Here is a 12,500-nt window from a genome sequence, read left to right as displayed (position 1 = left end):
CGCCACACTCGGGAGCCGCAGCTTGGCGAACACCGAGCCCTTGGCGGCCACGCGACGCCCGGTAAACACACAAACCTCCGGAGTCTTGGGCGCCGCCCCGACACTACTTTTGGTCAACAGGTGTCAGGGTTCTGGCAGGTGTGGCCTCGAGGACTTCACATGTATCGTTGAGGGACACTTTGGGAAGGTTCCAGCTGGGTGCACAGGCTGTGGGCGGCCGTTGTTGTTGTTGTTCTGCACCCCTGGCTGGCCAGCCCACGAGCTGCGCCCACACCACACGCCGCTTGAGGATGATCAGCCGGCCAGTGAGTGCTCGGCGCCCGGCAGGCAGCTCGTGCAGGGACAGGTCCAGTGTGGCGCCGCCTCAGCGGTGCTGGCTGCTGTAGGTCATGGGTTGTCACGGGTTGTTGTCCACCCCCCCGCCCTCCACGCCTCCCCCCTTCCTCCCCACCATCAACACCTCTCCACCGCTTCCCTCCCGCGCCCCGCCAGCGGCTCCCTCTCCGCCCTCCTCTCCCCCTCCGGCGGTGTGCCGCCGGCGGGGCGCCAGGCACTGCCGCGTCCGCCGTGCGGTGCGCCCCGCGGGGGTGGAGGGCGTGGAGGAGTGCCCCGCCGAGCCCCGATCCCATCCTGACTGTCTCGTGGTTTGCAGCGGGGGGCGGCGCGCCCCCCAAACCTCAGCGGTACGCGGGCGCGCCAGGCGGGCCGCCGGGCGGGCCGCCGCCCCCCATGATGGGCGTGAAGGCCGGGCTGCGGCCCGCGGCGCCGCCCCTGGGGCCCCCAGAGGGGCCGCGCCCCCCCCACCTGGCCCGCTCCTTCTCCTCGTACTCGTCCTCGCCGGAGCGGCTGGAGCTGCTCTACTCCTCGCAGGGTCAGTGTGCGCCGCCGCCGCCGCCACTACTGCTGCCGCCGCCGCTGCTGCTGCTGCTTGCTGTCCCTGCCTGCTGACCCCTCTGTGTTGCCTGCTCGGCCCCGCCCCGCCTGCCCTGACTAACCCCTGCCCTTGCCGGCCACTCACACCTCCCTTTCCCTGCCCCTGCCTCTGCCCCCCCTGCCCCGGGCCATAAGGAGGCGGATAAGACCCGGCCCCAGTCGTGTGCGTGTATCCAGTCCCGCGGGGCACCGGGGCCAGTCTGGTGCCCCACCGCGGGCTTGTACACCCGGCCCAGCCCTGCCCGACCCCACAAGGGACCCAGGCGGCGGCCCTGAGACACCCCGGGCACGACACCCGCCCGTGGCGCTAGAGAGAGAGAGAGAGAGAGAGAGAGAGAGAGAGAGAGAGAGAGAGTGAGGGGGGGGGGGTACCCAGTGGCCGGGTGTGAAGTGGGCCGCGGCACTCAGGTCCTCAGGCCACGGGAACTTTGTGCATACGGAAAGTTTGTGTGTGTGTGTGTGTGTGTGTGTGTGTGTGTGTGTGTGTGTGTGTGTAGCGCCGCACACTTCAAACTTCCAAGTATTGGCTGTGACAGTGCCCGCCCCCCCACCTCTCCGCCCCTCCACTCTGCCCCCTCTCAGCCGCCCCGCCTCCCCTTCCCATCCTCCTCCAATATCCCTTCGCCCCATCCTTTCCTCTCCCCTTCCAGTCCCCCCCCCCCCCTTTCTTCGTTTACCAATCCCCCTCCCCTTCCCTCCTTCCTTTTCCATTCCCCCCCTCCCCTCCCTCCTTTTCCATTCCCCTTCCCCTCCCAACCCCTTCCTTCCTTCCTTTTCCATTCCCCTTCCCCTCCCGACCCCTTCCTTCCTTGTCCAGCTCCCCATCCTCTCCCTTCCCCTCCTATTCCCTCCTCTCCCGTCCATACCCCCCACCCCCCCCCCCGCTTGAGGCATGGTGGTTTTCTTGCCCCCCCCCCCCCCTGCTGTTCCCCCCCTTCCCCTCGGTAGCAGCTGTTATTACTGTTGTTATTGTTGATGTTGTGGTTATTTTTTTTCTTATTGGCGGAATGCGTAGTAAGTAGTGATGTTCATTATTATTATTATTATTATTATTATTATTATTATTATTATTATTATTATTATGGTGTGTTGTAATGTTAATGGCTCACTAATTATATGTAAAAAAAATGGTTAATGTACACGTAATATAACATGACTGTGTACGTATATATGTGTGTACGTGTGTATGTGTGTATGTATACATGTGCGTGTGTGTGTATTATCTCCAAGACGGTACACACCTAATATTTCCAGTTAAACTCCTTTGATTAACTCTATTCCCTTTTGCCTGTTAGTTTTAGTCCATGTGTTTTCATTTTAATTTTCCTGTTTATACTTTTATTTCATGTTTTCATTTTTTTTCTTGTTTATACATTTATTTCATCTGTTTTCATTTTGTTTTTCCTGTTTATACCTTTACTATATTTTTTTCATTTTTTTTCTTTTAATTTGCGTGTCACATGTTTTTTTTAATCTATTGCGTCATCTGTTGTTCCTGTTTCATAATTTTTTTTTTGTATTCATTACGTATCTGTTTTGTCCATCACATTCTTCGTTGTTTCCGTTTTAGTAATTTCGTTTTCTTTTTTTCTTTTAATTTGCGTCTTACATGTTTTTTTTAATCTACTGCGTCATCCGTTGTTCCTGTTTCATCTTTTTTTTGTATTCATCTCGTATCTGTTTTCATCCATCAGGCATCCATCTTGTCTCTGTTTCATCCACTTCGTATCTTGTTATCCAATATTCATCCATTTTGTATCTGTTTCAATCCATTTCGTATCTGTTTTTATCCCTCAAGCATCCATCTTGTATCTGTTTTACCCATTATTCATCCATTGTGTATCTGTTTCATCCATTATTCATCCACTTTGTATCGTTTTCATCCAATAGTCATCCACTTTGTATCGTTTTCATCCAATAGTCATCCACTTTGTATCGTTTTCATCCAATAGTCATCCACTTTGTATCGTTTTCATCCAATAGTCATCCACTTTGTATCGTTTTCATCCATTAGGCATCCACTTGGTATCTGTTTCATCCATTTCGTATTTGTTTTTTATCCATCAGGCATCCATCTTGTAATCTGTTTCATCCATTTTGTATCTCATCCATTATTCATCCATCGTCTATCTCTTATCCACATCGTCCTCAACTCCACATCTTTAACTGTCTGACTCTCCCACGTTATTTTCATCCACTACTTCAATTACCACATCATCTATTTTTACCACATCATCATTATCATTATCTTATCACTACATCAATGCGTATGACATTGTATCCATTTACGCTCATGACATTTATTTTTACATTTACTGGATAAAGCGAAAGGGGGGGAGGGGGGAAAGAGGGGAGGGGGGGGGATTACGTCACTGAAGGGTTGAAACATGACAGGTAACGCAGGGAAGGGAAGGGAAGGCTTGGTTAGGTTACTGAAGGGTTGAAACATAACAAGTAAAGCAGTGAAAGAAAATAACATTGCTAGCACGGTCTACAGCAAGGAAGAACATTGTAACACGAAGGAACGCTAAAACAGGTACAGCACATAACGTAATGGCTAAAACAGGTACATGAGGAGTGGAGAATAACCGACACAATGAACACAAAACAGAAAAAAAAAGAGATATACAACACGAGGAAGAGGAGGAGGAGGAGGAGGAAGAGAAAACAAGGAAGAAGAGGAGGAGGAGGAGGAGGTAGAAGAGAGAGTGAAGAATGACCTACACAATGAACACAAAACAGAAAAAAAATGAGATATACAACACGAGGAAGAGGAGGAGGAGGAGGAGGAGGAAGAGAAAACAAGGAAGAAGAGGAGGAGGAGGTGGAAGAGAGAGTGAAGAATGACCTACACGATGAACACAAAACACACAAAAAAATGAGATATACAACACGAGGAAGAGGAGGAGGAGGAGGAGGAGGAGGAGGAAGAGAAAACAAGGAAGAAGAAGAGGAAGAAGAGGAGGAGGAGGAGGAGGTGGAAGAGGAACCTGCACAACGGAACACGAAACAAAAAAAACAAAAAATCACTTATACAACAAAATAAAACCATGTCCAAAAATATCAACACCACAAAATTCTTCGAGGCATTGTTCCTGTTATTTCAGCCGCCTCCTTCCACTAAGCGCATTATGCCTTCCGTGGGAGTGAAGATTTTTCGCAGCGCAGGATTATATACACACAACGCCAGGGACGCATCAATAATAACGTAAATTTCGCTGCTATTAACGTCACAGCTCGCAGTCTGCTCTTTATTGGGTCCGTTGCAGCGAAGGAATTTATGGCGTGCTCAGAATATGATATAACGTGGAGTGGATTTTGATGGGGGAGGAATATAGAAGAGTAGATCAGGCTTTCCATTAGTTCACCTCGCTTACTTATTTTTTACAGTAGAGGAAACAGTTGAAGGGCCAAAACAAGGAAACTGTAATGAAAAGAAGCCCGCTACTCACTGCTCCTACAAAAGATTTAAGAGTGGCCGAAAGATAGGTCAGTTTCGAGAGGTGAGGTGTCCTGATACCCTCCTCTATTACATCTATAGCTAGTGAAGGAAGGTCCAAAATATGACGTAATGTGAGGTTAATTTTGATGTTAGAAGAGTATAAAAGAAAAGATAAGGCTGTCCATCAGTTTATCTCGCCCATTTTACCTCCAATACATCAATATATAGAGTGTTTAAGTATTTGTGACCCCGTTAAACCGAAGGAAATTTATCATGGGCCCAGAATATGTCTGTGAGTTTTATTTTGATGGCAGAAGAGTATAGAAAATAAGGCTTTCAATCAGTTTATCTCACCTATTCTACCTCCAATACATCTATAAATAGCTTGTTTTAGTAATTGTGACCCCGTTAAACCGAAGGAAATTTATCATGGGCCCAGAATATGTCAATGTGAGTTTTATTTTGATGGCAGAAGAGTATAAAAAATAAGGCTTTCAATCAGTTTATCTCACCTATTCTACCTCCAATACATCTATAAATAGCTTGTTTTAGTAATTGTGACCCCGTTAAACCGAAGGAAATTTATTATGGGCCCAGGATATGATATAATTTAAGGTTTATTTCAATGGTAGAAGAGTATAAAAGATAAAATAAGGCTCTCCATCAGTTCATCTCACGTATATTACCTCCAATACATAGATTATATACTGTGTTTTAGTAAGTGTGACCCCGTTAAATTCCTTGGGTTCCGCGGCATCACAGTTACTTAAACACGCTAACTATTGACGTGGATGAAGTAAAATGAGCAAGATAATATGATGGAAAGACTTTTTGTGTCTTAACTATTTTTCTGCCATCAAATTACGTCACATTATATCTTACTCTGGGCCCATAAAAAATTTCCTTCGGTTTAACGGGGTCACAATTACTCAAACACGCTTTTTAAGTAACTATAATCCTCAGTAATATAATATTAAAGACATATTATGCACACACATTTAATTTAGCTCGGTTATTTCGCCTCTAATATATTCACATCGCCTGTTTGATAATTGTAATCCCGCTAAACCGAATGTATTTATATGGCGGGCCCAGGATATGATGCAATACGCAGTTTATTTCAATGACAGGAGGATAAAAAAGCGACACAAAAGCACATCATTAATTTATTTCGCTTATTTTTCCCACTAGTAAATTAATAGAGAGCGTCGTGTGTAAGTATTTGTGATCCCGTTACGACGAAGGAATCAGCGACGGGCGGCAGAGAATGGACCGTATTGGCTATTAATTCGCTTATTTTCCCCACTAGTAAATTAATAGAGAGCGGCGCGTGTAAGTATTTGTGATCCCGTTACGACGAAGGAATCGGCGACGGGCGGCAGAGAATGGACCGTATTGGCTATTCAGGCAGCGCCACATGCGGCCACTCAACTCTAAGCTGTATTTTCCATAGAGTTCAAGTTATAGACTAGAGTGCGTCTGAGGCTGTCTCCGGGATACACGGCCATGATGCCACCGTCGCCCCAAGCTGATGATTGCACACACTTCACTCCTACCCGATTTCATATTTTCTCCATGTCAAATAGTAGAGTCAGGAAATCGGGTAGGAGTAAAGTGCGTGCAGTCGTTGTCTTGGAGCGGTGGCGGCACCAAGGCCTTGTATCCTGGAGGCAGCCTCAGACGCACTCTAGTACATAACTTGAGTTCTATGGGAAGTACTGCTTTGATTGATTGATTGATTGATAGTTTGACAGTTCACGTGTGGCGCCGCCTGTATAGCCAGTACGGTCCATTCTTTGTCCTCCCATGTTTGAGATAACCAGTGGCCATTTGACCTTACCTTGATTTTAATTACAAGGAATCTTTGACCTTATATACTTCATGTGACCAGCGACCTTCATTTGACCTTACCTTGATTTTAATTACAAGGAATCTTTGACCTTATATACTTCATGTGACCAGCGACCTTCATTTGACCTTACCTTGATTTTAATTACGAGGCATCTTTGACCTTAATATACTTCATGTGACCAGCGACCTTCATTTGACCTTACCTTGATTTTGATTACAAGGAATCTTTGACCTTATATACTTCATGTGACCAGTGACCTTCATTTGACCTTACCTTGATTTGACATAAGTAGTGAATCAATTGACTTTCCTACTTCAGTTGACCCATGACCTTAACTTGACCTTTCCTTAATTTTTGTTGAGTAGAAAATTCATTGTTTGACCTTGTACACTTCGGTTCACCTTCAGCTGACCTTTACTTTATCTTACTTCCTATTGCTGTGGGTGACCCCTGACCACATGACCTTTGAGGCTTTGTGGAAACACCGCGCTGACCTGGAGATTCACTGTGGCGAGGAACTGTCGGCGACCTTAAAAAAAACGCCCCTCTATTTTATAATTACCTAACTATCCATTTTAACTATGTAACTATCTCTCTAAGGCTTATGGGAACAACTATCCAATACGCTTTCTTCATTAAGTTCCATTTTAACTATGTAACTATCTCTCTAAGGCTTATGGGAACAACTATCCAATGCGCTTTCTTCATTAAGTTCCATTTTAACTATGTAACTATCTCTCTAAGGCTTATGGGAACAACTATCCAATACGCTTTCTTCATTTAGGTCACCCCTTTATTTCTTTCCATTTTCCTTTCACTTTCATTGCGTAGTTAAATTATATACAAGAAAAGCTCTCATGTATTTATTTACTTATTCATTTCCTTATTTATTTCTCTTTATTCAATACTGATTTTCTTTTTTAAAATTATGTTTTGTCCTTTACAGTTTTTTCTATATTTTTTTTTTCATCGTGTTGTTTAATTATACGTAAGAAAACCTTTCATTGATTTATCTGCTTATTCATTTCCTTATTCATTTATCTCTTCTATTCTGATTTATACATTTCTTTACTTATTTTAGTCCTTTACAGTTTTTTCTATCTTTTTTTTTCATCGTGTAGTTTAATTATACGTAAGAAAACCTTTCATTAATTTATCTACTTATTCATTTCCTTATTTATTTCTCTCTTCTATTCTGATTTATACATTTCTTTACCTATTTTAGTCCTTTACAGTTTCTTCTATCTTTTTTTATCATCGTGTTGTTTAATTATACGTAAGAAAACCTTTTATTATTTTTTTTCCTTATTCATTTCCTTATTCATTTCTCTCTTCTATTCTGATTTATACATTTCTTTACCTATTTTAGTCCTTTACAGTTTCTTCTATCTTTTTTTTCATCGTGTGGTTAAATTATACGCAAGAAAACCTTTTATTATTTTTTTTCCTTATTCATTTCCTTATTTATTTCTCTGTTCGAATCTGATATGAACTTTTTTTCATTTATCAATAGTCCTTTACAGTTTCTCTATCCTTCTTTTTTTTTCATCGTGTGGTTAAATTATACGTAAAAAAAAAACTCATTAATTTATTCACTTATTCATTTTCTTATTTATTTTTTTAAGTTCGATGCTTGTATATACATTTTTTTTATTCATTATTAGTCCTTTACAGTTTTTTCTATGTTTTTCTTTGCATCGTGTAGTTTAATTATACGTAAAAAAAGCTCCCATTAATTTATTCACTTATTCATTTCCTTATTCATTTCTCTCTGTTCGATGCTTGTATATACATTTTTTATTCATTTTTAGTCCTTTACAGTTTTTTTCTATGTTTTTCTTTGCATCGTGTAGTTTAATTATACGTAAAAAAAACTCATTAATTTATTCACTTATTCATTTCCTTATTCATTTCTCTCTGTTCGATGCTTGTATATACTTTTTTTTATTCATTTTTAGTCCTTTACATTTTTTTCTGTTTTTTTTTCTTTGCATCGTGTAGTTAAATTATACGTAAAAAAAAAACTCATTGATTTATTCACTTATTCATTTCCTTATTCATTTCTCTCTGTTCGATGCTTGTATATACATTTTTTATTCATTATTAGTCCTTTACAGTTTTTTTCTATGTTTTTCTTTGCATCGTGTAGTTTAATTATACGTAAAAAAAAAGCTCTCATTAATTTATTCACTTATTCATTTCTTTCTTTATTTCTCTCTTCGATTTTGATGTATACCTTATTTTCCATTTGTTATTATTAGTCTTTCACTGTTTTTTCTATCCTTTTTTTTTCATCGTGTACAAGTTTAAATATGTGTAAAAAAAGCTCTCATTAATTTATTCACATTCATTTCCTTATTTATCTCTCTCTTTGATGCTGCTATACACCTTTTTATTCATTATTTTTATTCATTATTTTTATTCATTATTGTTTATTCTATCCTCTCTTTTTTTTCCGTGTGGTGGTAGAATTGCACCCGAGGAAAACGCACATTTTTACCGTTTCTCTTTTCCCCGGTCTACATTTCTTTCCCTTCCACTGTACATTTTCTCTTTTTTTATTCACCGCGTGTTTGAATTGCATACCGGGGAACCTCATCTTTTTTTCCTCCTTCTTTTCTTCTTGTGTTGGGAAATTCCAAGGTCACGGTCATTGCAGACTCTCATGTGTAAGCGTTGGGGTGGGGAGGGAGAGGGGTGTTAGAGGGGAGAGGGAAGGGGAAGGGAGGAAGAAGGGAGGGGAGGGGAGGAAGAGGGATGTTTTTGGGTGAGGGGAAAGGAGGGGAGGAAGCGGGGTGTTTCGGGGGGAGGAGGGGAGGGGAGGAAGATGGGGTGTTTTGGGGGAGGGGAGGGGAGGAAGGGATGTTTTGGGGAGGGGAGGGGAGGAAGATGGGATGTTTGGGGGGAGGGAAGAGTAGGAAGAGGGATGTTTTGGGGAAGGGAAGAGGAGGAAGAGGGATGTTTGGGGGGATGGTGGGGGAGGAAGAGGAGGATGTTAGGGGGGAGGGGGGAGAAGAGTGGGGAGAAACTGTCATCGCCTTACAACATTTTACAACATCAATCACTAACTCAACTTCAATTTTTATCTCGACATTTCATAACATTTTCTTCCTTTCATATTTTTGCGCATTTTTCCGCATTTTTGACAATTTTCATATTTTTTTGTAATTTCGTTCTCTTGAAATTATCTCACTTTTTTTCTGGGATACTTCAATATTTCATCACATTTGCACACCTACTCATGTTTTTTTTTTCTTATTTTTCATCCAATTTTTAAACTTTTTCACGTTTCATCTTTTTGTCATTTTTACACTCACGGTTTTCCTATATTTTTGACCAGTCCAAATTTTATAGCTCGTGTTTTTTCCATATTTGTGTTCAATGTTTTCTCGTTTTTGTCCAATTTTTACACTTTTTCATATCTCATCTTTTTGTCATTTTTACACTCACGGTTTTCCTATATTTTTGACCAGTCCAAATTTTAAAGCTCGTGTTTTTTCCATGTTTTTGTCCAACGTTTTCTTCTCATTTTGGTCCAATTTTTTACCTTTTTTTCACACCTCCCACTTATATTTCCCCTTTTCACAAATCACCCCCTTCATTCAGTCTCTCCTCCTGCACCAGCAACAGTGTGGAACTACCCCGTACATGCACCTTTGTCTTAAACCCCCTTAAAAACTGCCTGCTGCAACACTCACCCCACTGCCACCCACCTAACACGACCCAGCCTAAACAAACCCCAAAATAAGCTTCTGTGGGCAGCATTACATCTCTTATCAACTGTAAACACGCCTTGAAATATTCGCTTAGATGTGTAACTAAATGGTGTTAACTTGTGGGTATGTTTAAGTCACCCTTACAATACTTGGCCCAGCGGAAGAACTGAGCCGTGACTTGAAGCTCTGAAGTAGTTATTAGTGTTTATCGTATTGTCTTGAAGTCCCAGGTTAGGTTCTTTCAGTGTTCTATTGTTGAAATTTGATGATGTTTTAATGTTTCCTTGTATTGGTTAAGTTAATGTACGGTAAAGGAGATATTGTGTAGTGTAATCCTTTGCCTTTTGTGTGTGTTGAGACCGTTGGGTATTAGCACACACACACACGCACACACACCACAGTTGCCAGATTGTCGTACTCAGAGCATAGTATTTACCGGTTTCTGACGCCTAAATATTGCCACGAAACATCAGGATCTAACTCTTTTAACGATAACTATAAATGAGTTTCGTTATCGGAGCCCAGAAGACAGTTTGGAGGTAGGAAGTCGGGAAATATAAGCGGCTGAGTACGACAATCTGGCAACGTTGACACACACACACGCACACACACACACACACACACATACAGATTAAAGATACACAACCCCTCGCTCACTCTCCCCGCACTTGACACTGGGAGAGACGGAGACAAACAAGAGACAAACGAGAGAATACGAAATAAAGAACACCCGTCCTCGAATGCAACAACACACCACACACCCGTAGAGGATTGTGTTTGCCCGGCCCCCTAATGCTGCCCACAGATTATATGTAAACAAAGCGACTAATTGGCTGAACTAAATTTGTACTATGTGTGTTTTTCTCTGCCCTGTCTTCACCTCCTTCCTTCCTTCCACCCCTCCACTTTAGTATGGCTGAGAGCAGGGGACTGGCCAGCCTCCCACCAGGAACACTGTACGGAAGAGAGTCTTGTCTTAGCAGAAAAAAAGAAAGAGGATGAGAACTTAGGCTTGTAAAAGAATAGACAGAACAGGATGATGACTTTGACTCGTAAAAAAGTGAACATAATGACGACTTTGACGACCCTAAAGATAGATAGATAGACAGGTAGATAGATAGATAGATAGAGAGGAAGACAGACACAACCCACTCAAGGAAGCCCAGGAGATCCAACACTTACAACTCAAAATCCTCGGCACACGTCATATGTCACCTCACAGTGCCTCAGAGCAAGCATGGAAATGATGTTTAAGATGTCCATAAGAATAAAAGACCCCAACATTATTACTCACACAACAAAAGACTCCATTTCTCAGCTAGGAATGCGCTTAAGCAACCCACGCTTTCGGAAATGAGTGGGTGATGTCAGTATGAGGATTTAAAGGGTGATGTCAGTATGAAGATTTAAAGGGTGATGTCAGTATGAAGATTTAAAGGGTGATGTCAGTATGAGGATTTAAAGGGTGATGTCAGTATGAAGATTTAAAGGGTGATGTCAGTATGAGGATTTAAAGGGTGATGTCAGTATGAAGATTTAAAGGGTGATGTCAGTATGAGGATTTAAAGGGTGATGTCAGTATGAAGATTTAAAGGGTGATGTCAGTATGAAGATTTAAAGGGTGATGTCAGTATGAGGATTTAAAGGGTGATGTCAGTATGAGGATTTAAAGGGTGATGTCAGTATGAAGATTTAAAGGGTGATGTCAGTATGAAGATTTAAAGGGTGATGTCAGTATGAGGATTTAAAGGGTGATGTCAGTATGAAGATTTAAAGGGTGATGTCAGTATGAGGATTTAAAGGGTGATGTCAGTATGAGGATTTAAAGGGTGATGTCAGTATGAAGATTTAAAGGGTGATGTCAGTATGAGGATTTAAAGGGTGATGTCAGTATGAGGATTTAAAGGGTGATGTCAGTATGAGGATTTAAAGGGTGATGTCAGTATGAAGATTTAAAGGGTGATGTCAGTATGAAGATTTAAAGGGTGATGTCAGTACAAAGATGAGGAGATATGGCTTACTCACCGATGACTCATGAATAGATTAAAAACACCTGATTACTCACACACAAGACTTGACTCCACTCTCACCCACGAATGCGCTGAATATTATAACTAACTTCTTATGAATAACTGGGTGACGTCTATACCATGAATGAATGACTTGGTTTATTCACCGATGACTCATGAATAGATTAAAAACACCTGATTACTCACACACAAGACTTGACTCCACTTTTTCACCCTCGAATGCGCTGAATATCATAACCAACTCCTTATGAATAACTTCACATCTATACCATGAATGAATGACTTGGTTTATTCACCGATGACTCATGAATAGATTAAAACACCTGATTACTCACACACAAGACTTGACTCCACTCTCACCCACGAATGCGCTGAATATTATAACTAACTTCTTATGAATAACTAAGTGACGTCTATACCATGAATGAATGACTTGGTTTATTCACAGGTGACTCATGAATAGATTAAAATACCTTGCCCAGCGCTATAGAAATGGAGTCTTCAAGCATTCGTACTGTATATTGTGT

At 41.8% G+C, this 12,500-nt stretch overlaps 1 protein-coding gene and 1 long non-coding RNA gene across 2 annotated transcripts in view; one reads left to right on the top strand and one right to left on the bottom strand.

Moving 5' to 3' along the window:
- LOC126986333 (coiled-coil domain-containing protein AGAP005037-like) overlaps positions 1-12,500 on the top strand; it is a 192,025-nt gene that overhangs the window by 85,301 nt on the left and 94,224 nt on the right. Inside the window, exon 4 of the mRNA XM_050842390.1 lies at positions 653-871. Within this exon, the coding sequence (XP_050698347.1) occupies positions 653-871 (219 nt within the window). The remainder of the gene's footprint in view (positions 1-652; positions 872-12,500) is intronic.
- Positions 9,568-12,500, bottom strand: part of LOC126986336 (uncharacterized) — a 5,366-nt gene continuing 2,433 nt past the window's right edge. The window contains exons 1-3 of the long non-coding RNA XR_007739578.1: positions 12,447-12,500; positions 12,148-12,296; positions 9,568-11,996 (exon numbers count right to left, since the gene is read on the bottom strand). The exon at positions 12,447-12,500 is cut by the window's right edge and continues 2,433 nt beyond it. This is a non-coding gene — a long non-coding RNA (uncharacterized LOC126986336). The remainder of the gene's footprint in view (positions 11,997-12,147; positions 12,297-12,446) is intronic.

The sequence above is a fragment of the Eriocheir sinensis genome, chromosome 61 (assembly GCF_024679095.1).
Source record: "Eriocheir sinensis breed Jianghai 21 chromosome 61, ASM2467909v1, whole genome shotgun sequence".
In the NCBI taxonomy this organism is placed as follows: Eukaryota; Metazoa; Arthropoda; class Malacostraca; order Decapoda; family Varunidae; genus Eriocheir; species Eriocheir sinensis.
Note: the sequence above shows the minus strand (reverse complement) of the source record. Positions and strands in the feature narration are given on the sequence as shown.